At 42.1% G+C, this 26,466-nt stretch overlaps 1 protein-coding gene across 2 annotated transcripts in view; it reads right to left on the minus strand.

Annotated features, from left to right (window-relative positions):
* Positions 1-26,466, minus strand: part of cers5 (ceramide synthase 5) — a 64,260-nt gene that overhangs the window by 22,764 nt on the left and 15,030 nt on the right. For both annotated transcript variants that reach the window (XR_013793990.1, XM_079579322.1), the window contains exons 2-4: positions 5,214-5,319; positions 3,912-4,042; positions 3,369-3,426 (exon numbers count right to left, since the gene is read on the minus strand). Coding sequence is in view for 1 of the 2 variants with exons in the window: in XM_079579322.1 (XP_079435448.1) it covers positions 3,369-3,426; positions 3,912-4,042; positions 5,214-5,319 (295 nt within the window). In the remaining variant the exon portion in view is untranslated. The remainder of the gene's footprint in view (positions 1-3,368; positions 3,427-3,911; positions 4,043-5,213; positions 5,320-26,466) is intronic.

The raw sequence follows: 26,466 nt of genomic DNA on the forward strand, positions 1-26,466 counted from the left end.
CTAGTCGTAAACGATTTTATATAGAACGGGGGGTCCACACTACACGACTGGATTCAGTGCGATTTTCGAACGTCTGGGGGTTCACACATAACGACTGAGAATCGTAAGAGCGACACACGATTCTGACAAACAGCTGATGTTTTATAACACAGCGCGTCTGTCCTCTCTACGGCTTCGAAAACTGACCCCAAATCCGCAAAGACAGGCCTGTGTTTGTGAGCGTGGGATAACGTGTGCGGGTCCCGATTGGTCAACGGTGTCAACAATGTCACAACACCGCAGCGCTAGCTTACTGCTACTACGAAGCCTTCAACTTGGCTATAGTTCTGTCAAATGGAGATAAAAGTTGGCGACACGAAGAAGCGGGACGTATTTCAGTGGATTTAATAAGAAAAGGAGACGGGTGTCAGCTTCGAGATGGAGGAGACAGCGGAGAAAGCGGGGAGAGGCGAGCGGAGAAAGGCTAGCCGTTAGCGGCGAGGTGAAGCTGAACAGTTCGTCTTCAAACTCAGTAAGAGCCGCTAAACTCTGTTCGTGGTTGAAATGTAGCTGGAAAAGGTGGTCGTCGTGAACATTTGGTGATATAAAGTTGTGCTGTTTCGTGTGTGGGGTTGTGGCCATGAAATGAGTTGGTTGTGCCGCTGGTTTAACAGAGAAGTGAAAAAAGGAGGCGCGGCGGTGTTTTTCTGTCTTTATATCTCTCTGTCATTCACATTTGTGTCGGTAAAATCACCCAGGTTTCTCCTGCGCGTCCAAAATCGGGCTTAAAAATCAAACATGTTTGATTTCCTACGACTGGAGTCTAGTCGCGTCTTTCTACTGCCCACACTACATGACCCGCCTCTGTGTGACCGCCTTCGACTAGACGCGACTCGATTAGACTCGGCACGACTGGGAATTAGAGCGAAATCGGGCATAAAAGTCGTGTAGTGTGTGCTGACCTTTAGTCACAATAAACTCGACACAAGCCAATTAGAATAGGCCAATAGATACAGACGGGGGCGTGGCCTAGACGAGGGAGAAGGAAGAATGTTTTGGGAATGACAATTTTTTACTGGCAATTTTCTAGCAGATTATAAACATATTTATCACATGCAAATAACGTCAAGCCAAAGTCGTGTCCTTAAAGATGTTTTTTTCACAGCAAATTGTTTGGTAGAAGCGAAAAACGGCACTTGTAGCTAACGTTAGCATATATAGCATGAAGCTAACATTAGATTCCTGTCAGCATTGTCCGTTTTCAAAGTTTTTATGGGCTGTTGAATCACTTTTCTCATCTTCATGTCTGTCTCTTTAGTTAGTAGAAAAATACATTCATAATTCAGCATTTGTTAAAGTAATGGTGACGTAAGTAACATTTTTTTCTACTCTTTGTTTTCCCGCTCTGGCTGCTTCGACCGTGACCATTTATGGGCAAAGACGCCATCTGTATCTCGTGTGTTTACATGCAGTCGAGCATCCAGGTTATTGACAGGGATTTTAAGTGTCCTGGTTTTGTCCGTGTCCATGTAAACACAGTCTCATGATGTCAGTTTCCTGGATAACCCCAATATCTAGCTTATTAGAAACCAGGAGACTCTCAATGGGATATTCCTACAGTTGCTGATGTACTTGATCATGTGCAAACTTTCGAAACAGATACGACGGGCAGAGGTTTTCCTACAGAGATTGTAGCGGGTACCTGGGCTTTAAAAATCTCGTAAAAATAAACGAAAATCTCTGTTGCAGAAGCCGGGACATCTACAGTTTTAAGCGCTTCCTTGGATAGTTTGTCTCTGTGTTTAAAGAAATGTCACGACCGTCACAGAGAAATGACAAGGTTACGTCACTCAATGCGCCGCTATGTTGCTAGTTCAATTAAAGTGATAGTCTGTACGTTTGCAAAGTGAGGAGAGATCGAGTGACATCTAAGTGAACAATCAAATTCCTCCCCTCTTTATCCATAAAGGCCTTTCCTGGTTTGCAAAATGAGGAGAGCAGGAACAGGATTTTCAAAAGTAAACAATCAAGCTCCTCCCCCTCCTCTTGATTGGACCTGACAGGTTGATTCACAGGAAAAGCTCGTCTCATTGGTCAACGCGGGAGGATAGACTCTGATTAGTCGCTGAGATCCGGGAAGGAGGGACTTTACAAAAATAATATATATATCATTATTTGCTTTACATGAAAATGCAAGGGCAGGTGGCCGATATTGCACATTTTATATAACGTGTAGACTTCCAGACTATCGTTTTAAAGGAAAAGGCCACCGTTTTTACATACTGAGATATGTTCTTACCTTAGCTTTGACGAGTTCTTTAGGACCTGTCTGATCTTCCCCCGTGCCTTCAGTCACGTAAACACAGCACAGACGGCGTTAGCATTTAGCCTCTCCCTCTCTCCTCTATAGCTCCAAAACAGGTCAAGATAGAAGCTACCAAGCTCTTCCACGTTTTCCCTATTTAAATATGGTTACGTGAAGTGTTACACTACAAAGTATAAATACACAAAATTAAACAATGTGGATTTTCTAAGCGGATAAAAGGGGGAACTATATTGTAAGGCGTAATAATACCAGGAGTAGTTCGAAATCCGCGCAGTAATCTTCACTTTACTGTGCGGATGCCAAACGTAACCATATTTAAATAGGGAAAACGTGGAAGAGCTTGGTAGCTTCTATCTTGACCTGTTTTGGAGCTATAGTGGAGAGAGGGAGAGGCTAAATGCTAACGCCGTCTGCGCTGTGTTCTCACAGAGCTGTCCCTCTTTAAGTCTAGATTAAAGACACATCTCTTCAAACTAGCTTTTAAGACTTAGATCGCACTTATTTGATTGATTGATTTTTTAATATTGTTTTATCTGTCTGTGAAGCACTTTGGTCTTCCTTGTGTTGTTGTAAGGTGCTATACAAATAAACTTTGATTGATTGATTGATTGATTGATTGATTGATTGTGTTTACGTGACTGAAGGCACGGGGGAAAACCAGACAGGTCCTAAAGAACTCGTCAAAGCTAAGGTAAGAACATATCTCAGTATGTAAAAACGGTGGCCTATTCCTTAAACGTTAACATTAGTCAAAACTAATCATGGATGAAGTAGTTGAGGATTTCACATCCACATGAGTTTATATTCAGTTCATATTTAGTGAATTGGACTACAGCTGTCGTCACGTCCGCTAATTGCTAATTGGTTTATTTCACTAGGCCCGTTCAAACTGCTCCAGTTGCTCCGTGACCAGACTGACACCCCTGCGTGGAACGTACAGGGAATAGCACGGCAGAGCCAGGCAATGTAAACACACTCAATGATTGAAACAAAAAGATACAAAAAAAAGAGAATAAAAAGTTGGAAACATCAAACATTTCAGAAAATGGAAACATTGGCTCACCTGCCATAGAAAGTGTACTCCATAAATAAATATACCCAGATAAAATGTAAACCTCCACCTGGAAAACACAACATTGAACAAACGTCTAAAATGTGAGTCAATTAAACATCACTATTCATTTTTCCTGTGGACTTTTCTGAAGAAAATTCAAAATAAAGGCATAGCAGAAGCGAATCAGCAAAGGGCTCTACAGACAATAGCCTGATTATAGTTTATATTTGTGGTAAATGTTTAGTTTCATTTTGGTGTTTGAAGTTTCAGTTCACTATGATCAAGAATATAAAGTCCACGGGAGAATGAGTGAAAAAATTACTTCCCAATCCAGATTACCACCAGAGTCTTAGTAATATTAGGCACATTTGTACAACTTTAACAATGCATTATCATTCGTGTGAAGCATCGGGCCTGCAGTGTAGATTCTGTATAGTATGAACAGAAAAGAACAATGGCGTCTGGAGTCGTGGACAGGAGCCGCAGCTGCAGCCCGCCCTCCCCTGTGTCTGTGTATGTGACTGTGCAGAGAGGTCGCGGAGTCAGACGCACATGCTTTCACAGAACTTGGTGTGCGTGCTGGGCTTGTCCTGGTTCCTGCGGTGCCTGAACCAGTGCTGCACTTTGCGGACGTCCCAGTCCAGCTGCTTGGACAGGCCATCCAGGTGCCGCGTGTCTGGATTCTAGAGAAGCAGAGGGAAACGAAGCTTTGTGACAGAGGTTTTGAAAACCCAACACTAGGGCCTGCACTATTTGTGAAAATGTCATTCTTCTTTTGAAAGTCAATAACCTCCAGAGTTCAGTGAGCTTTAGCATGAATGAAACAAAACACAAATCCAATCTAAGTTCTACAACTGAATAAATTGCTAAAAGAAAATACTGTAAATGCTCTAATAGAGGCCGGAGTCTTTATTTACTCAAGGGCATCTAGGACCAGGCCTTTATTGGAACCAGGCCACAATTAGAGACAGGCCTTTATTTCTATTTGAGCAAAACGGACGACCAGGAAAACGAAGAAAAACGACATTTGTGTCCATTTGCACCTAAAATATTAGGTTCATTTATTAATTAACATTTCAAACCCTCTCCCAGCGGCTGGAAAATTTACGCCTTTTATTTTGTCGGGACAACAGGAAGTGTTTCGTTGCTGTTAGCGGAGCATTGATATCAATGTCACTGCAGGTTTCTGTTTCGTTTTGATCGCGGACCGGATTATTTGTTGTTATCTCGTGTAAAACTTTAGTTTAGACGGAGCGTTTGTGTTTGTGATCGATCATGAGACTGACCCGAGAGAAGACGAGACGCTCGCGCTGATCGGAGGAGTTATTTTGAGGCGTGGGACTGACCTGCACACGGAGCAGCTGGACGTGCTTTGAAGACGCGATGGTGACTTTATTAAAACCCTGGAGGGTCACACAACATTTGTTGCCCTGTTTCCACAAATAGTCACAGGAGGTTTGAAAAGTGGCAAAATGTGTCTGTGTCAAAGTTACGCTCGGATCAGCTCCTCTGCAGCGTCCCCCCTCGGCCCGGGTTCCCGTTTGTTTACTTCCTGCACGTGAGTTTTCATTTACACCAGTATGAGACAAATTCCTAACATGGGGAATATTTCTACCGCTATAGTTTTAATAAAAGCCCCGGCCTGTTTTAGAGACCGGCTTTAATTTGCCTCCGCCAGCCGCGAACCCGGCCTCTGTCAGAGACCCGGCCACTAATGGAATACAGGCCAGTATTAGAGAATTTACGGTAAGCCTGAGCAGAGAAAGTGCCCTTTAATGAAGAACACACCCAACAACTAAACACAGAGAACAGTAAGTTTGATACAAATGGTGATATAACTCTCCGGCAGCCGACCTTTGTGATGGATGTGAAGACTTTCTCCAGCACAGCGTTGGGTTGGGCTCTTCGGCCGACGCCCGGCTGGATGTAGAGACTCCGGGCACAAGCATTGGCAATAAATCTGCAACACAGATCAACATACAGGGCACGTTTTAGACACGCTGTGGTACAAACAATAAGCAGCGGTGCGTCTCGTGAAAGGATCAGAGTGATGAGAGAGTGTCCATTCAATCACCCGTCACATTTGCATCACTGTTACTGCATCATAGTTTTATAACAGAGTTTTATTTACTGGCTACACCAGCTGAATAATAATGAAAAAAGTGACAGGTGTCGTATTGGCAAGGATGCAACAATCCTCAGATTATGTTCAATCGTTCAATACGCTCTCCTCAAAACATGCAAATATGTTCAATATGTACGGGATAATGCACGACGAGGTGTCCATTGTTTTATCTGAGTGTATTATCTCGATTTAAACTTTAAATTATGCAATGTTTCTTTTGTGATTATGTGTGTAAAATTGTAACTTGCATGTAAACCTGTTCCCCTGCATCTTGGCCAGGACACTCTTGAAAAAGAGATTTTTAATCTCAATGAGTTTTACCCTGGATAAATAAAGGACAAATAAAAAAAAATATTTAAAAAATTAGTGCGGAGGGCATTATCCCGCTACCACGGTCCCGCCAACTGAAACTGTTCACTGTTTGCTTATTTTTTAAAGTCCTCGGCTGGAGTTATTTCACTTTTTAATCAGTTTTACCTGAAAGTAGTTCCAGTTGTTTATCGTTACTATGGAAACAGCTGCAGTGGAGTGATATAGATACAGACGGCATCTCGTCATAGAAGGGGGCGTGGCTTCGCCGAGGGGGAAAATAGAATCTTTAGAGAAATTTTCTAGGCGGATAAAAGGGGGGACTATATTGTAAGGCGTAATAATACCAGGAGTAATTTGGCATCCGCACAGTTAAGTGAAGATTACTGCGCGGATTTCGAACTACTCCTGGTATTATTACGCCTTACAATATAGTTCCCCCTTTTATCCGCTTAGAAAATCCACATTGTTTAATTTTGTGTAATTATACTTTGTAGTGTAACACTTCACGTAACCATATTTAAATAGGGAAAACGTGGAAGAGCTTGGTAGCTTCTATCTTGACCTGTTTTGGAGCTATAGAGGAGAGAGGGAGAGGCTAAATGCTAACGCCGTCTGTGCTGTGTTTACGTGACTGAAGGCACGGGTGAAGATCAGACAGGTCCTAAAGAACTCGTCAAGGCTAAGGTAAGAACATATCTCAGTATGTAAAAACGCTGGCCTATTCCTTTATGAAGAGGGGTCTGAGTGTGTGCTCCAACTATAGAGGGATCAGACTCCTCAGCCTCTCTGGTAAGGTCTACTCCAATGTGCTGAAGAGGAGGATCCGGAAAATAGTCGAACCGTGGGGCTCTAGCTGACATCAGTGGGACTGGATGGGAAGTATTTAGCACTAAAAACTTGCATAAAGTAAACATTTGGGTCACCTTTTTGATGAGGAGTGGGGAGTGGAAGCTTAACATTGTGAGAATTGAGCAACGTAGCACTTAGCACACAGACTTTGTGTATTTGTGCTTAATTAGCCATGCGCTCCATGGGTTTTACAGGCCACATTCTTATTTTTATCCAAACGGTCCAAGTGGTTTGTGCAGGAATCCCAACCAGGAGCTGTTTAAACGAGCCGCCTGGGTACACTTTGGCACAGGGGTACATTTCAGTGCTGGTTAACTGATTAATAACCGTTAAGAGCTAGGGATGCACCGATACCACTTTTTCTACAACCGATACGAGTACTTGGATTTAAGTACTCGCCGATACCGAATACCGATACGAGTAAGGCATTTTCTTCAACATTCTTACTTTTTTCACAGCAGATTGGTTTGTAATTAGTAAATTTACTCGTGTACATTTCCTTCAGTAAAGTAGGCGACACATTTAAGAGCAGTTATATTAGAATTGTGCTGATGCCATTTATTTATTTATCTTTATTTTCATTCAATATAATTTTAAATTTTTATTGCACTGTCCATCACAGACAGAAAAGCCCATGTCCAAATGCCTGTGCTTTATTCATTTATGTATTTTTATTTAACAATAGTATTGAGATGTTACTTAAATGGTCTCTTTTCATCTTTACTTCAGCTCCGTGTATTTTCTCGTGTGTTTGTAGTAACTTAACGAGTAGCTTCAGAGTTTTCATTGTTTTGCTGCAGCTCATTTTCGCTCAATATAAACATGCTGTATGTCTTTAATTTGGATTTTCTGAGGACTTTTTAGTCGCTGGGTTAGTTTTTCAGATGAATAAACCCCTGGGCATAAAACGGCGTCAGAATGGCCAAAACTGCGCTAGCCGCGAGTTAGCAACGTTAGCCTGTATGTTGTAAACACTGCAGACGCTGCAGCACTAACAACATTAAACTCTGGTTAAATCCAGCTCAGACTCTGATCTAGAGAGCGCAGTCTGTAATAAAGTCAGCTCTATGTGGATTATTGTATTTACACTAAAGAATTCTCCAGTTTGTTGATTCTTCTCTCCTCAGCTGAGAGCTGCGCCTCGTAGCTGCGCTGGCCACACGTCAAATGGTATCGGTTTCTGGTATCGGGATCTAATGAATGAGTACGAGTACGAGTACAAGCATGTGGCCCGATACCCGATACTGGTATCGGTGCATCCCTATTAAGCGCCGACTATCGGGTAAAGAAAAATGAGAAAAGGAACAAACCAAAGTCTCAGATGGTCAATATTCCCAGTTCAGCAGCAGAAAGAAGAAAAAGGGGTAATTTTCAAGCAAACACAAGAGGTATTTGGTTTGTTTTCCTCCCACATACTGCAGATAGTCAGTAATCCTTACAATGAAACCAAACTGTTCAAATATTTAGAAATGTCACAGTGTAAACCACAGAAAGTCGTGACCCTAAATTGTGTTGTTTCGCCAGATCTTTTGAGGCCACTTTGTTGACATATTTGCACGTGAAGCCGTTAAATAAAAACCAGGTCAAAGTGTTGGTGTTTTTGAGGTATGCCGACTATGCCATGCACCTGGGAGACGAGCGCGTGAACCGAGGGGCTTCGTGACGAGTGGAGCAAATACAGACGTGTAGTTTGTAATGACGCGGCATTAACAGAAGCCGTCTCAGAAATAGAACCACTGATTTACCGCGAAACAGCAGGAATGTCCAAGATTAAGGAGATTACGAGACCAAAGAGTGATGAAAATGCAACTGTCCAATGTCAGCTGTTCATTTTTCATGCATTCTTGCAGCAATTTTGGGCATTTGACAGGGCAATAAAAATGCCAGACACATACTGTAACTTTGAGCATTGAGATAGAACCAATATCTTGTCAGAGGCTTCACAATCCAAAAAACAAAATAAAACAAAGTCCTGGTCAATCCAGTGCTAGTTTAAGAATCTGGTGGTTCCCAGAGTCAATAATAAACCCTTTTCAAAACCAGGCTGGATTTGCCCATGCATTTGATAACTGAAAGTATTTCATCTGCACTCTTGCCTTTTACTAACCTGGCTAACGCCATGCTGCTGTGTGCGCTCGAATCATTTCGAACTGCACAACAGCCTGGGGACCATGGCCGAAATTTTCGCATGGATTTGGGAACCAATCACAGAACGAGGAGGGACGGCAAGACGATGACGAGCTACTCGATATACGGAAGCTTGTAGTTTATTTACGGATTTTAAAAAAAAAGTTAATTTACGGATCCAACATGACAGCAGCAGACGCGACGCTATTTTTCAATCAAGCTTTAGACCTTGTTCTAAATAGTTTAGCTCGAAAGTTTACAGCGGGTACGTCATACGTCATCGGATACGATTGGCTGTGGCCTCGTGCAGACGCATGATACACATTAGTGTCGCCCAATAAACGAGTATGGACAATCGTAAACCACACCTCTCCTACGAGAAAATAAATTGGTGATCCCGAGACTAAATATCACTTGTGATTTTAGTCTGGCGTTAGCCAGGCTAGCCTTTTACTGTAATTGAGTAATTTTAAATTGATGTTTTTATTGATTTTATCGGTCTACAAATAAACTTGCCTTCCCTACTACTATTACAACGTAATTTCTTAAAGTAAAGGCTATTTAAACAACACTTTTTACGGTCAAATGTTTGAATTTTACCATTAACATTGTCGTAGTACTAATTTTATTGATCCTTTCTCAATAATCTGCAACATCCTTGAGGTGGGGTTACGTGGATTACCTCTGAAGGGTTCAAGGGGTGGGCAAGACAAACAAGGTAATGGGAACCACCGTGTTAGACCTCAAGTTTTGTATTTTCTATGAATTTATGAAGTAAAAGTAACACTGACATTAAGGACTTCATTTTGACACAATTTATGTAATGCCTTGTACACTGAGTAAGTTATTCACAGTGCATGCGTGAATAAGGTCAGGCGCATTGGGGGGAAAATTTCAAAATGCCATTGTCAATGATGATTCTTGCTGGTGATAACATTGTCTTCTCAAAGTTCGTCTGATAACAAGAGTGGCTTATCTACGCACATGGACGCGGTCACGTTTGCAGCTTCTTTACAAATCCATCTCAGTTTTCAACAAGAACAAACCAGCTGAAGCGAAGCGTAATAAGCTCGTCTTCGGCTGAAATGTCTTTTGTGCCTCCTCTGCACAGGTACAGGGTTTCTCGCGGTGAGAACGGGACACTCAAAACCAAACAGCCATTGCGTTTCATCACTCACAGACAAACGCACATCGACGTACAAAAAAACACCCTTTGTTTGATGCTTAAACTCTTCTTGTGCTCCTTGTTTTATCATCGTCTCGCTTTCACTCCACAAACCTGCTCGACTTCTCCAGCTGTTCTTATCCACTGATGTCTGAAGTGGATCTGGCCTCTTGTACTTTTATGCACCTTACAATTACACACTTTGAATTACTCTGCGTGCGAATTGTGCTCTGTACAATTAACACTTGCCCTGAGCGGGATTTATTTCAACATCTGAACTGGATTAAATTACCATAGTTGTCGTTCCTCAACTTGAAAAAGAAATGACAATTTTCAGTTACATTACAAAGCGCATTGTAGCATGTGGGTGACCTATTGCCCTCTTCACCGTGGTTACCGCATTCCAGAGATAACCAAAACCCCCACTTCAAGACGCGTCTTCACTCTTGTGAATGGCCTACCAGATTGAACACAGTTCGGGACAAGAAAAAGACTGTGACGATCTTTCCTTTAGACTTCACAACCAGACGAGAACTCTTTATTGACCTTCGAATTGGACTAAAGACTGAATCTCAAACATCCGATTTGAGTAATAAGCCAATTCTTTAATTCATGGACAGTGAGAATGAACTCAACCAATCTGTTCTAATGATGAATTCTTCCCCAGGTCAACAAAGACGCAATGTACAAACATACTGTCGAAATGTTGTTTGGAAAGTTGTGAAGTTGTTAATGTGTTTATCGCAATAGAAATGTATTTCTTGAATTCTCTCCCAAAGACATTCCCACTTGGGATCGTCATATCGAGTTACGGACTGAATTCGACCGATTGGTCGAATCCACGGAGAAAAAGGGGCCGCCCCCTTGGTATAAAGGAAGGAGAAATAGCCAGAAACTCCCCTTACCCTTGCTCTTCTTTTTAAAACGCGCTTCTGAGAGGGTTGGAGAAGGAGAGACGGCAGGATGAGCACATGGCTAACATCCCCCGCTGAACTCTGACCTCTCCTTTGTCTCAGATGGACCACAAGAACTTTAAGTTTGAGCCCGTCATTTGACGTGATTTGTAACTACCAGTTACTTCTTTTAAGAACATTTGCATTTTTCCTACAAGACAACAACATTTTTGATCGCTGAGCTTTCAGCGAAACCAATTTGAGTCTAGCTGGTCAATCCAAACCCCAAGGCCCCGAGGAGCTGGAGAGAGAGACCCCAGACCCCCGCGCCTGCATCAGCTGAGATAGCCATCCGAGAGAAACCACAGGACGTCGGTCACCAGGACTTTGGAAGCCGGACCACAGTTGGAGTGGAAAGCCTTTCTCTCACGATCGTAAGCGTATCTCATAGACCTGGCTCAATAAGACTCACATAACCTCTAACCACCTTACTGACTTTCAGATACAATTTTAGAACATTTTATCTGATTATTCATCCTGTTAGCCTTCTAGGTTATTCTGTTTGCACTTTAATATTTAATGCCGTCTGTTAATTGATTTTGATCATTAAACCTCCATAAACCACAGTTTGCTTTGGTAATGTCTATGTTTATTATTCCAGAATAAGGGTCCATGTGTACGTCCAAGACCTCATTTCCTTCAGATAAATCTGTAGTTTAGCCTCCTATTCTTACTTTATTTTGTTCGCTTTTAGAACTGGTGCCCCGTTAAATTTTAAGGCTAATCTACAACCTATTAATTAATTAATATACAAATTAATTGATTAATAAACCCTCATACCCTACATATATTTTGGTGCCCCGTGTGAGGCGTCATAAACTCTATCTGTTATTAATGATCACTGATCATTCCAAAGCAAACTTTGAGGTTCAATCTTATCAAAAAGTTGTTGAAAAAGAATGAAAAATGCATTTTAAAGGTGTCCATTGAAAACAAAACTCTCTGCGCAACTCTCTCTCAATGCTACCGTTTACAGGTCGCAGCACATTATTTTAAATGTGACTTTCAAACATGCATGTTCTCTTTGTGCTATCAAAAGCACAATTCTCAAAGGCCTTAAGGTAACCAAATTTTAATAGCTGCGAATTTTCCAGTATTAAAAATTACCTGTATTTTGCAGTAAGTAATATAATTTGTCTGCGAGTTTTCCAGAAATTGTAACTTTAAACTGCATCGGTGTTAAACTGTCCTCCCCTGCAGGAGCTCAGATAACACCCCTGAGACCCCCCTCCTTACAGCTCTGGTCAAGGAGATGTTTCACCCCTGGCCCTTGGCGCCAGAATGAGTCAATCATTCCCCAGAGTGGGCCGGTCTTAATGACATCACTTCCTTAGAGCCCGCCTACCGAAGGCTGTGCCACAATCACTGCCCCCTACCGTGAAGGAGGAGACAGAGGCAGAAGTGATTTTAAGTGAGCTTTGATCACAACGCTCTCTTCCAAGTAAGTAAGCTTTACTTGAGTAACTTAGACAATAAAACTTAAACTATAAAACATTTAGTTGTACCTTAGTTTACTGTTGTTTTATTGAAAATAAAGCCAAAACATTGTCCTTTTCCATCTTTAACAGTTACTGTACTGTTCTTCCTTCTCAAGACTAACACTTGTCTTCGGCTTTAACTGGTCTTTTCTGATTGGGTCTAACTTAATGACTTGTTTTGTGGCCACACTACAAGCTCTTATTTGCCTTTATCTAGACCAATGCTCAGCCTTGCAATTTAAATTGCAATCTCAAATTGTAACGCATAAAATTTTACAATTTTTAAGCTAAAGGGCTCAATTCAAATTTACCCTCTCTAAGTAAAACTTAGTGAATTTTCATCCACCTCTTGAAATCAATTTTAACTGACTGACTGCTGGACAGTCATCAATCAGTTAAGTCAAATTTTGATATTGAATTTAATTAATTAATTAAATTTTAATTCAATAATCACTCTCCAAAATGTCGATGTCCTTTCTTCTCATTCATTTTGTCCCATTCTCCTTTCATGTCTTGCTTCATTCCATCTATCAACCCTGGTTGTAGTTAAGTACAATTAAAACTGGTTTGTTTCATTGTGACCCACAGAAGGTCAAGTCAGACTTTAAAGTTGTCTGAGTTTTGATAAAGCAACATGCCTCCGAGAGAACTAGAGAACCTCGCCGCTGTCTGCAGACCAGGCCAGGGAGACGTCCTTGACTGTGTAGACAAAATGCAGGGAACAGATCCCTCTGAACTTGAATCCATAATTACATCTTTAGTAAGTATAACATCACTTGCAAGAAAACAAGAGGAGAATCTGACATTGTTAGCTAAAATGGCAATTGCAATGCATTTACAACTTAAACAAACACAAGAAGCATTGACTGACACAAGGAGACAAAATGATGAACTTGCATCACAAAATGCCTCTCTCCAAGAAGAGAATGCAAAGCTTATGAATGACAAAGAAACTAAACATCTAGAAAACCAACATCAAGAGGTAGGACAAAAACTCTTCGAGCAAGAGCAAGAACTGAAATTTGCAGATTCAGAACTTGACAAAACTAGCAGAACCCTCTCGGAACGAGAAGAGGAGCTAGTGACAGCCCATGCTGAGCTAGACAGGACGACTCAGAACCTTAACAGGTCTGAGTGCCTTCTCAATAAAGCCACCCTAGAGGTAAGAGATTTAAAATCGGAAATTTTGATTCTCCAAGAAAACCAAGAAAAGGACAAAACAAAACTAACTCACATTCAGAGCCAGCTTACAGCAGCTCAGATTAAAATAGATCACACGACGCTACGGCGCACGATCAGTGAGGAAGAAAAGAGCTTTAAAAGAGAGCAAGAAGATCCTCCTGAACAAGGAGTGAGATCTCAAGTGTATCCCCTGGGAACACTTCAGGAGAAAACAAATAAGTTCTTAAGGGACTTTTCTCCCCCACCTGCTTTAACATTGAACCCCAAGCCACCGCACCTGCAGCGGTTGGACAGGCTCATCTCTGAGCCACCTGATCAATGTTATGCTTCACAGGAAACAAACGATCCCGTCAAGATCTCCACTGGTGAGTTTGAGCGTGGATATCGTGTTCCAATCAAAGATCTTGACAGAATTGCACAACATGTCATTCGCTTTGATCCCAAGTCTGATGGTGCTAACGACACAAGCACCTACTTAAATGACATTGACTTTTACCTGCGTAGATTTCCAGACTCTACGGCAGAAGATAGAATTTACCTAATCAGGTTTACTTCAAGTAGAAATGTGGGAAGTTTCATTGATAGACAGGCGTGTCACACAAAGGCAGACTATGGTCGCCTTTGCCAAGCTCTCACAAAAGAGTTCTCAAACTGCCTGACTACTGGCCTAACTGCAGCCTTAAATGTGAAGCAGACTCGACAAGAGTCTCCACAGGCTTATTACTGCAGACTGCGCGATGCCTACTTTAGTTCAAATGAACTTGAGATGGAGGAAGATCTCCACTTTAAAACACTTTTTGTTCTAAATCTTCATCCCACAACAAAGTACCACCTTGGCATCACCGCAGATCCCGCTACTCAAACGAGCTACCAGCTTCGTGAACTAGCGATGCGTGCTTTCATGAAACACAAACAATCGATGATAAAACATCCAGAACCTTCCCCAGTTCTTAATCTCGAGTTAAAGAACTCACAACAGATAAGAACTCAAAACTGCAAGTCAAGCAGTTCAAACATGCGTTCTTCTCCAGCAGAGAAACGCAAAAGTGAAGTAAAACCGGCCCAATGTCAACAGACAAATGAGAAGCATAAGCAAACGCTGCTCTCCAGCCCTGAACTTGAGTGTAGGCAAAACCCCGCCTATGGCAAACAGTGCCAAACAAAGCAGCATCTCCAACAGGGGGGTCATTACACTCATCACAGTAAGAACAGAGAAAATCGGGATAGCACAAAGCATCTCCGAATACACAAAAATTCTCAATTCTTCTCGTCAGGAGAACCTGAAAGAAATCAGAATCATGGCTGTCAAAACCAAGTCAGTGAACTTGACAGCTCAGCTGATCTGACTCACTTCAGTGATGAAAATGACACTTTTATTGAACAGACTCCAGACAATGATGGTAAAGCTGAGCTATCCTCATTAGCCTCTTTAAATCCATCAGAGCTGTGATAAAATGTCAATTAAACAACCTTTCAAACGTTTTCTGTGTAATCTCACTGAAAAAGGTTTGGCTGGAAAATTTTACATGCCAACCACTATTGAGAATGCTCTCCAAGAGGAAGCAATCCTTGACACAGGTGCTGACGTCAGCATAATGTCAACCTCTCTTTTTAATGAAATTCAGGAAGCACTACAACATAAAAGAAGAAAAATAAATCTTCACTCTTGCTTCCTTGAAATCCAGCCATATGCAGACATTCAAACTGCATTCACAGAAATGGCGTACATTCGCTTGACAATTGGACCGATGACAGTGGTCCATCCATTCTTTGTGTCCCCACTTGATATGATGCCTCTCCTTATCGGAAAGGATCTCCTCAATCGATTTGAGCCTCTTATTGATTTCAAAGAATCAATACTCTATGCACAGGTGCTGAAACCTTGGCCTTTCTCACATCCAGGAAACTATGGTGAGATCTTTCAGTGTGCCACTCTAACACATACACCTGTCCCAAAACATAAGGACTACAAACACAAGAAGTCAGGTTCTGACCCAACTCAGTCTCTGAATAACGTCTGGAGACCCCAAACCAACTTCTTGTGCAGGGACACAGCTCTACCTGAGCTGAACTGCCCACAAATGCGCCCAGAGAAGACTCAAGGTCACCTTTGTGACCCCAGACAAAACAATGAACTTCAAAGTTCATTGAAGATCTTATCCAAGCAGGCAGTCATTGATGACAACGCTGTAAAGGCTAGCCTAGAACCCCAGCTCACCCAGCCAGGTTCTGTTCAGCCTTTTCCCACCCTTCCCACCCTATCTTCTATTGTGGCCCCTCACGCTGCCTCATTGGCCACCTCAACCCCCTCCTCCACCCTTTCTGAGCTTCCCTGCTCATTCTTATCAGACCTTGCCACACCTCGGTCTGATGCCTTCTCCAATGTCGTCCCTAACACAGACACTGCTTGTGAACGATCCTTACCTCATGTTTTCGGCCTTTGGTCCCGCCAACGGATCCAGCCTGGCCCGGACACACTCACTTCTCTTATGCTCATGGTGCACCCGAACCACAGGGGGGTAGCGCTGGCTCAAGCACATAAATCCTCTCTGTCGGCCCACAAAGGCACTCAGACAATGCGAGAAATAAGGCAAAAGGAATCCTGCTGCCCACATGCATATACAAATGCATATGATAAAGGCACGATTAACAGGTCAACCTGCAGCCAATGTCAGACATCAGGTCTGAAGAAATGGGTAAAGCCCACAAACCAAAGGTTTGGAGATAAACAGAACAATCTCCAAAAGCAGAGACACTTAACACCTGCCATTACCAAACCAGTATGGCATGGTAAGTTATCAGGGAACAAGGTAAGTTATCGCAACTGCCTCCAAGCTCTGAAACAAAACATTTAGTCCACTGGACAGATGAACTTGGTGCTCCAGATGCACACTTGTAAATAAACAGGAAACACAGCTCCTGTTTGTAAATAGACACAAGCCAGTCTATTCAGTGTCAATAGCAATCACTAAAGTTTTTCAATAGCAATTCCTTCTCTAACCAAAGGGGGGAGCTACTTTAAACTTTTTACTAACGTTTGCTATTCTCTATGCATGCTGTCATAACTATTGAGGCTTTGTTTTCAGTTTGATTGCAGTTAAACTCTGGACAACAGAATACAATTCAATCAGCAGTCAGTTGTCAATGCTCAAGTATTGCTTAAGACTCTTCAATCCATGGTGCAAAATCTTTTGTTGTAAAGAAAATCTTGGTGAATTCGCAGCCTAATGCTCCGTCCACACCAAACTCGATTTGGGCGTCAAAAACGCGCGTCACGCCCGTTGTTGGACGCCTGTGCTCATTCAAGTCAGACGCTCGTAACCAAGCGTCAAGACGCTCTCGACGCGCGTCAAGAGCGTCGTCGTGGAGCGCGTTGGGAGCCGTTATCAGTTATCAACATGGATGACATAGAGAGAGTGGCTTGGCTTTTATTGCTTCATAAAGCCAGACAACGTCGTCTACGGGCTCGTCGGCGCCGTGTCTGGATTCATGAGATCGTCCGAAGGCGTTCTCAGTTTGGCGAGTTTCACCATTTGCTCCAGGAGCTGCGCTCGGACGAGAGTCGCTTTCAACGGTACTTCCGCCGTTTTTAATCCTGGTGTTTAGATAAAGAAGCACTGATGTGTCTTTCTAAAAAAAAAAGTCCCAGAGCGGCTGTAGCTCCGGTTCACAAAGAAGCTACGTCCGTAACTTGTGACTTGTTGACATCTGTGGGGCTGGCGTAGAATCTGCCCCGGTGGCTTAGCTACAACGTACGTCACTATGGGGAGAAAGCTCCTGATTGGTCGACGCTCGCGAATTTCGCCAAAAAGTTCAACATTTCCCAACTCGAGCGTCGGCCGCGCTCAACGCCCTGGAGGCGCGTCAAACGCTCACCAAGCGTGAAAAACCTCAAAACGCGCCGCGGAGGAGGCGCGTGACGCGCTGCGGGACATCTTGACGCCCCCCGGAGGCGCGTCCTCCATGTATTTTAAATGTAAACCTGACGCTTTGGAGGCGCCAAAACGAGTTTGGTGTGGACGGAGCATTAGATATCAGCAACTCTAGAGACTTTGTTTTCCAATGGACCGCCTCAGTAAATTTAGCGCTTCTACCGCTTTTCCAAATTTAGGTGTCAAACCTGAACCCTTAGGACTTAAGTCGTGCATAGTTGCACACAATGCAACACATATAGCTTCTAGCTAACATTGTAGCCACAGCAACAAACACGTAAGACTAAACCTAGTCTGTAAACACACTTGCCTATTGCTACACACATTTAGCCTAATATTGCCACAGTTAGCAAACACCTGAGCCGACTCTGTGTCAATGGACATCGGACATCGTCTTCAGTCAACGGCCATCCCATCACATCACGGCAATGGCGTGCCAACCTCCGCCGTAGGGTGGAGCCTGCCACGAAGGGGGGACTGTAGCATGTGGGTGACCTATTGCCCTCTTCACCGTGGTTACCGCATTCCAGAGATAACCAAAACCCCCACTTCAAGACGCGTCTTCACTCTTGTGAATGGCCTACCAGATTGAACACAGTTCGGGACAAGAAAAAGACTGTGACGATCTTTCCTTTAGACTTCACAACCAGACGAGAACTCTTTATTGACCTTCGAATTGGACTAAAGACTGAATCTCAAACATCCGATTTGAGTAATAAGCCAATTCTTTAATTCATGGACAGTGAGAATGAACTCAACCAATCTGTTCTAATGATGAATTCTTCCCCAGGTCAACAAAGACGCAATGTACAAACATACTGTCGAAATGTTGTTTGGAAAGTTGTGAAGTTGTTAATGTGTTTATCGCAATAGAAATGTATTTCTTGAATTCTCTCCCAAAGACATTCCCACTTGGGATCGTCATATCGAGTTACGGACTGAATTCGACCGATTGGTCGAATCCACGGAGAAAAAGGGGCCGCCCCCTTGGTATAAAGGAAGGAGAAATAGCCAGAAACTCCCCTTACCCTTGCTCTTCTTTTTAAAACGCGCTTCTGAGAGGGTTGGAGAAGGAGAGACGGCAGGATGAGCACATGGCTAACATCCCCCGCTGAACTCTGACCTCTCCTTTGTCTCAGATGGACCACAAGAACTTTAAGTTTGAGCCCGTCATTTGACGTGATTTGTAACTACCAGTTACTTCTTTTAAGAACATTTGCATTTTTCCTACAAGACAACAACATTTTTGATCGCTGAGCTTTCAGCGAAACCAATTTGAGTCTAGCTGGTCAATCCAAACCCCAAGGCCCCGAGGAGCTGGAGAGAGAGACCCCAGACCCCCGCGCCTGCATCAGCTGAGATAGCCATCCGAGAGAAACCACAGGACGTCGGTCACCAGGACTTTGGAAGCCGGACCACAGTTGGAGTGGAAAGCCTTTCTCTCACGATCGTAAGCGTATCTCATAGACCTGGCTCAATAAGACTCACATAACCTCTAACCACCTTACTGACTTTCAGATACAATTTTAGAACATTTTATCTGATTATTCATCCTGTTAGCCTTCTAGGTTATTCTGTTTGCACTTTAATATTTAATGCCGTCTGTTAATTGATTTTGATCATTAAACCTCCATAAACCACAGTTTGCTTTGGTAATGTCTATGTTTATTATTCCAGAATAAGGGTCCATGTGTACGTCCAAGACCTCATTTCCTTCAGATAAATCTGTAGTTTAGCCTCCTATTCTTACTTTATTTTGTTCGCTTTTAGAACTGGTGCCCCGTTAAATTTTAAGGCTAATCTACAACCTATTAATTAATTAATATACAAATTAATTGATTAATAAACCCTCATACCCTACAGCATTGTGATTGGAACAAGTAACCTCCCTCTATCCTGTCTATGCGCAGGGGCGGATTTTGTTACATTTTTGTCACATTTTTGTCAATTTTTTGTCAAATTTTTGTTGAATTTTTGTCACATTTTTGTTGAATTTTTGTTGAATTTTTGTTGAATTTTTGTCACATTTTTGTCAAATTTTTGTCACATTTTTGTTGAATTTTTGTTGATTTTTTGTCAATTTTTTGTTGATTTTTTGTCACATTTTTGTTACATTTTTGTCACATTTTTGTTGAATTTTTGTCACATTTTTGTCACATTTTTGTCACATTTTTGTCACATTTTTGTTGAATTTTTGTCACATTTTTGTCACATTTTTGTTGAATTTTTGTCACATTTTTGTTGAATTTTTGTCACATTTTTGTTACATTTTTGTCACATTTTTGTTACATTTTTGGACTATATTGTAAGGCGTAATAATATCTAATAAAATAAAATCTTCACTTTACTGCGCGGATTTCGAACTACTCCTGGTATTATTACGCCTTACAATATAGTCCCCCCTTTTATCCGCTTAGAAAATCCACATTGTTTAATTTTGTGTAATTATACTTTGTAGTGGAACACTTCACGTAACCATATTTAAATAGGGAAAACGTGGAAGAGCTTGGTAGCTTCTATCTTGACCTGTTTTGGAGCTATAGTGGAGAGAGGGAGAGGCTAAATGCTAACGCCGTCTGCGCTGTGTTTACGTGACTGAAGGCACGGGGGAAGATCAGACAGGTCCTAAAGAACTCGTCAAAGCTAAGGTAAGAACATATCTCAGTATGTAAAAACGGTGGCCTATTCCTTTAATGTCTCAGGACAGACTGATGAGCAAAGGCACACAGTACAGACGCCCTCATGGTAACAGCAGACACACTTTTTTGTTAAAACAAACAAAAAAGAGACGTTTAATCTTTTCTTTTCTTCAGACAGCAATTGTAATGGCATAACATGACACTCCCATTAGACACTTATTTATTATTTTGGCAGTTTTAGTCCTCCATAACGGAGCTTTACAATTTGAAATAATAAAGATTTGACGTGGTTCTAAAATTACTGGAGTTACGGCTGATGAGGGGTTTGCCTTGAGCTCCCCCCGCAGGCAACAGTGGGAATGACGACTCGGGTGGTTAGAAACTCTAACTTGCATTATGTGAAGGACAGTTTTGTGCTTTCCCTCTGATGCAACATGAACAACTGACAAACAAAGGACAGGTCGTGACACATCCCTCTGTCAATGCCCCTGGGCAGACGGGTCAGGCGGCCAATCATTTGCAACATCAAGGGACCTGTTTCCAAAATCTTGAGCCAGGATCTTTGCGAGCAGCAGATTAAGCACAAGGGCATGATTTTAGTTTGGTGAGGGAAACCACCTGAGCCGCAGAAAGACAGAGCGAGAGTATCCAAAATTTAAACCAAAGATTGTTCGCCTATCCGTGCAAAACACAGATGATTATTACAGAGCTAATGCTGCACCGATCCAGCTTTTTTTGCTTTTTGTGAGTGAACAAGTGAAAGGGACCTTTTCATTGTGAGATCAATAAAGTCTTATCTTTTCTTGTAAACGAGATAGAAAGAATTACTGGACTTTATTACGCTGAATATCCTTGAGTGACAGGCCATCAGGTTGCATTAACTCAGATGAAGTGATTTGATGGTTGGAACTTGTGCATTACAAATCTGTTATATCTGTTTTTCTTTAACAGTATTTCAAAAACTAAAAGCAGTGTCCGATTTTAGTTTATTAGGCTACTTTAGAATGCTGTTTTTAGACTCTAGCTCAGCATTCAACACTATAATCCCACAGCAGCTAATCCTCAAACTGCTCCACCTGGGGGTCAACACGTCACTGTGGCTGCGGGACTTTCTGACGGGGAGACCACAGGCTGTACGTGTCCTCCAGAACCATCACACTGAACAAGGGGGCTCCCCAAGGCTGTGTGCTGAGCCCCCTCCTGTTCACTCTGCTGACCCATGGCTGCACTGCAAAGTACAACTCAAACCTCTTCATCACAGACGACACAACAGTGGTGGGCTTCATCAGCATCAGAGACGAGTCAAACTACAGGAGTGAGTGAGCTGTCTGGCCATGTGGTGCACACAGGACAAGCTCTATCTAAATGTGGAGACGACAAAAGAGATTGTTGAGGACTTATGAAGAGCGCGGGTCCATCATCCTCTAACAATCAACGGTGCTGCAGTGGAGAGGGTGACCAGCACTAAGCTCCTGGGTGTGCACATCACAGAGAAGCTCTCCTGGACCATGGACACGACATCACTGGTCAAGAAAAGTAATTAGCGTCTCTACTTTCTCCTCAAGTTAAGAAGAGCCAGAATCCCAGCTTCCGTTATGTCAAACTTCTACAGAGGGACTATAGAGAGCATCCTGACCATCACTGTGTGGTTCTTCTACAGAGGGACTATAGAGAGCATCCTGACCAGCTCCATCACTGTGAGGTTCTACTACAGAGGGACTATAGAGAGCATCCTGACCAGCTCCATCACTGTGTGGTTCTTCTACAGAGGGACTATAGAGAGCGTCCTGACCAGCTCCATCACTGTGTGGTTCTTCTACAGAGGGACTATAGAGAGCATCCTGACCAGCTCCATCACTGTGAGGTTCTTCTACAGAGGGACTATAGAGAGCATCCTGACCAGCTCCATCACTGTGTGGTTCTTCTACAGAGGGACTATAGAGAGCATCCTGACCAGCTCCATCACTGTGAGGTTCTTCTACAGAGGGACTATAGAGAGCATCCTGACCAGCTCCATCACTGTGAGGTTCTTCTACAGAGGGACGATAGAGAGCATCCTGACCAGCTCCATCACTGTGTGGCTCTTCTACAGAGGGACTATAGAGAGCATCCTGACCATCACTGTGTGGTTCTTCTACAGAAGGACTATAGAGAGCATCCTGACCATCACTGTGTGGTTCTTCTACAGAGGGACCATAGAGAGCATCCTGACCATCACTGTGAGGTTCTTCTACAGAGGGACCATAGAGAGCATCCTGACCATCACTGTGAGGTTCTTCTACAGAGGGACTATAGAGAGCATCCTGACCATCACTGTGTGGTTCTTCTACAGAGGGACTATAGAGAGCATCCTGACCATCACTGTGTGGTTCTTCTACAGAGGGACCATAGAGAGCATCCTGACCATCACTGTGAGGTTCTTCTACAGAGGGACTATAGAGAGCATCCTGACCAGCTCCATCACTGTGAGGTTCTTCTACAGAGGGACTATAGAGAGCATCCTGACCAGCTCCATCACTGTGTGGTTCTTCTACAGAGGGACTATAGAGAGCATCCTGACCATCACTGTGAGGTTCTTCTACAGAGGGACTATAGAGAGCATCCTGACCAGCTGTGTGGCACGGCGCCAGCACTGCCTCCTGTCGAAGGAGCCTCCAGCGCATCGTGAGAGCGGCGGAGAAGATCTGTGGAGCCCCTCTCCCCTCTAAAGGAGATGTACTCGACCCGTCTCACCCGCAAAGCCGTCAAAATCACCAGGGACCCTTCCAGTGTTAATTTCCTCGACTAAAATATTTAGTCTTAATTTTAGTCAAAGTGATATTTTTGACGACTAAAATTGGACTAAAACTAAATTAAAAGTTTCTCATGAGACTAAAACTACGACTAAAATGTCCAGATATTTTAGTCGAGTAAAATAAGACAAAATAAAAATGAAAAGGAGAGACTAAAATCATCCAAACTTCTATTGACCGTCTGAAAGAGCCTCATATCATTTAAATCCTCTGCCAAAGGATCAGCTCTGAGCTTTGTTCATGTGAAGCAGCTCCATGAAGCAGAGGAACAAGATTAAATATGATTATAATGAATATTATCAAGTCGACTAAATTAGTCTTAAATTTAGTCGACTAAATTAACATGCAATTTTTGTCGACTAAAACTAGACTAAAATTGAAGATATTTTTTTGACTAAAACTAGACTAAAATTAAACTACATTTTAGTCAAAAGACTAAGACTAAAACTAAAATAAAATATGTTGTCAAAATTAACACTGGACCCTTCGCACACAGTCTCTTCAAAGAAATGCCTTCAGGGAGGAAACTACGGAATCCACGGGCCAGTTCCAGTCGACTGAAGAACAGTTTCATACACAGGGCTATCGGGAAGCTGAACTTATACTAATATTGCCTCTGGATTAAACCAAATTGTCCGATTCACAAGTGGATTTGGGGCGCGAATTCATCAGCCTTTCACAATCCACACCATCAGGCCGGTTACTTAACTATCGGATCAAACAATTCAGAACAGGTTTGTACAGGGATAAAAAGTTAAGACATTGGATAATTGTGAGAGCGAGACAGAATATTATGTCTGCAGAAAACCTCTGACTGAAACAAGTGCAACCAGTAATATTTAGGATAAAGATTCTCCTTAAAACCTTACCCTTGTTAGGTGTGAGTGCTATACCTTCAATATGTTCTTTAAGGCGAGACACTGCAGGTGAATAGGGAAAAAAAATTAATGTAGAGATGTCAATTTGAAACTTTTGCTGAACATTAAAGATATAAATATGAGAAAAAAATGTATCGCATTTTTTCTGTCATTTTATGTTTTCACATAAAAATAAGGCATTTTGAGCATTAAAATGGCCAAAATTGCCTATATTTTGGGCAACGAAATCAAAATAATGAATTGAGCCAGATTAAATGTTATGGTTTTATTTTATTGACATATTAGTAACTAAGATTTTTTAGGAGGGATTTTTTTTAGATATTTTGTTTAGTTTTTCAATAAACTAATCATCAGTGAAAAAATCTGTAAAAACTCAAATTTCGCCTGTTTTTTTTTTTGGTTTCAAATTTGATAAATCAGGCTAGGAATTAGATATTAAAAAATCCCTCTGAAAAAACCTTCAAAATATCGTTAGGTCTCAGACTGTAAAGTTTGGAGCCTGTTGGAGCTTCTATAAGGGCTCAGGCTCTGCCCGAGTGCGGCTTCTCTCATTCAGAGAAAACCAGCCCTGAAGTTTTGTAGCGAGTGCGCATGCTCGGCCCGTTCTCCGACTTTTCCGCTCCAGCGTCTCGTAGGAGGAAAAATACCATATTTGGGTGAAAGCGTCATCACGGTGCCCTTAGCAGGACACGTGGATGTAAAATCTGTCAATATTTATGAATGAAAACCCGCGGAAAAGACGGCCTTTCTACGCGGCGCAGCAGCTACTTCCGGGTTGCCCCCACCTCGCAGACAAAACATCACAAAATAAACATCATGCAGGTGAGTTTTGTCATTTTTATACTGACATGAAAACTAAGATGTAAAGGGAGGAAAATAGATAAAAATCTCCACTTCGACCACTGCGTGAAAAATCAATACTTTCACCTGCCGTGACTCGCCTTAAAATGTGCACATTTGGAAGAAAACCCCACTTTCTTGGTCAAATTGTCATCTAAAAATACACAGTGAGTAAACAATGGGAGCGATCAACACCAAAGTCCAGTACAGTGTTTTTAAATAATGTGTTTATTTCACACTGCGGAGATGGACCCTGATCACAGGACATCCGAGAGACTTCATGTGCGACGGCGCTGTTAAACATTACAATTCACAGTTTAAACTTGGTGCACTTTGAGCTAAAGCAATTTTATGAGTCGGCTTCATTGAGAGATAATGTTTGGAGAGACAATTGTCACGGTTTGATCTACAACAAGGCTGCGGTTTATGTGGCCATAAAACGCATTTAACAGCTGTCCATTAAACGCAGCTCAAGGGTTGAAGATAATGGAGTTTTGAGCAACAAGTCTCTCAGGATTCATTCAGAAGCGAGAGGGAGGTGGTTCGGACAATCGCATATTCACTTGTTTAATGTAGATGGACGGACTGGATTGGTTTGGTGTTAAATGTAGTACTTTGAGGACACTTTGCACTAACAGGCCGTCATCGAAGTGAGAGCGCTTGTAATGGCTGAAGAAGCAAACGCGGCTGTGCACAAGCACCGAGGAAAAGGTCAAACGCCAGGATAGCCTCTGACATTTCAAGGGGGAAAAGGAACCAGAGGAAAAAGCATCCAAAATACAAACTTGACAAGACTTTTCTGTCAGGACAACCAAGCTCAGACGTCGCAGATCACAAAACACAATTCAAAGTTCACAATAGTCTGAAGAGTGAGATCCCAAAAACCATTAACCTCTAATCCCCCCACCTTAACCAAGCACATTTTCTCAGCTTTTTCCTGGCATGTTTTGTTGCATTTTGGTCGCCCCTTTTCATCCTCATTTATGTCTCGTTTTTGTCGACATTGTACACTTTGTTCAAGAAGCTTTTTGGGTTTGGTTAAAGACGAGCAAGAGAAAATGTGCTTTGTTAAGGCAGGGGTTAAAGATGAACTAAGTAACTTGTTTTGTTTTTAATCCTTTCCTTAGTTCCTCTGGGGGTAATACAAGTGTTAATGGGATGATCGGGGGTTCTTTCCACTCCCCCTGGTGTCTATGGCCAGAAAACCTTTTGCAACTTTCTGGCCTCCGGGTCGGAATCACCAATACACACTAATGAAGAAGCTAACAGGCTAACAGGCAAAGCTAACTGTGAGCTAGCCCCACTTAAAACGTATTTACAGCCAAGTTTGAGTGAAAAAAAATATCTCTATTGTGTAATTGGATGTACAATATCCCTCTCTCCCTTTGTCTTTTCTGTCAGTCCAGTATTTACTCTTTTGTCATTTTTTTTGCTGGATTTTTGTCCCTTTTTTGCTGTATTTTTGTCGCTTTTTTGCTGGATTTTTGTCACTTTTTTGCTGAATTTTTTTCACTTTTTTGCTGGATTTTTTTCACTTTTTTGCTGGATTTTTGTCACCTTTTTCCTGGATTTTTGTCACTTTTTTCATGGATTTTTTTCACTTTTTTCATGGATTTTTGTCCCTTTTCTGCTGGATTTTTTTCACTTTTTTGCTGGATTTTTGTCACCTTTTTCCTGGATTTTTTTCACTTTTTTGCTGGATTTTTTTCACTTTTTTGCTGGATTTTTTTCACTTTTTTGCTGGATTTTTGTCACTTTTTTCCTGGATTTTTTTCACTTTTCTGCTGTATTTTTGTCACTTTTTTGCTGGATTTTTGTCACTTTTTTGCTGGATT

Source organism: Gobius niger, assembly GCF_951799975.1.
Source record: "Gobius niger genome assembly, chromosome: 20".
NCBI classification, from domain to species: Eukaryota; Metazoa; Chordata; class Actinopteri; order Gobiiformes; family Gobiidae; genus Gobius; species Gobius niger.